This window comes from Corapipo altera, unplaced genomic scaffold (assembly GCF_003945725.1).
Source record: "Corapipo altera isolate COAL_440 unplaced genomic scaffold, ASM394572v1 60041, whole genome shotgun sequence".
Classification (NCBI taxonomy): Eukaryota; Metazoa; Chordata; class Aves; order Passeriformes; family Pipridae; genus Corapipo; species Corapipo altera.
This window is the reverse complement of record NW_020885929.1, coordinates 4,070-4,490: the sequence shown is the minus strand read 5'-3', so window position 1 is coordinate 4,490 and position 421 is coordinate 4,070. Positions and strand designations below refer to the sequence as shown.

General features: G+C 64.4%; 1 protein-coding gene across 1 annotated transcript in view; it reads left to right on the top strand.

The window, feature by feature from the left end:
- The first annotated feature begins 142 nt into the window (after positions 1-142).
- PGLYRP2 (peptidoglycan recognition protein 2) overlaps positions 143-421 on the top strand; it is a 3,895-nt gene continuing 3,616 nt past the window's right edge. Inside the window, exon 1 of the mRNA XM_027632043.1 lies at positions 143-306. Coding sequence (XP_027487844.1) covers positions 255-306 — 52 coding nt within the window. The 5' untranslated portion in view covers positions 143-254. The remainder of the gene's footprint in view (positions 307-421) is intronic.

The following is a 421-nucleotide window of genomic DNA, read 5'->3' as shown; positions in this document are numbered from 1 at the left end:
CCCCCCCCCCCATGTGTCCCTGTCCCCCCCTGTGTGTCCATATCCCCTCCCCTCGTGTGTCTCTGTCCCCTCCCCGTGTGTCCCCGTCCCCCCGCCCCCAGAGGGGACAAAGTCCCCAAGGTCCCCACACCGGGGCCGTGTCCCTCAAGATACTCCCGTGTCCCGCAGGATATTCCCGTGTCGTGTCCCACAGGAAATTCCCTTGTCCCGCAGGACATTCCCGTGTCCCACAGGACATTCCCGTGTCCCGCAGGATGTTCCCGTGGCTGCTCCTGGTGCTGAGCGTCTGCGCCCGTCCCGGTACAGGTAGGAACACGCCACAACATGCCACGACATGCCACAACATGCCACGACATGCCACAACATGCCACGACACCCACAGCACCCCATGGCACCCCACAACATGCCACAGCACCCCACA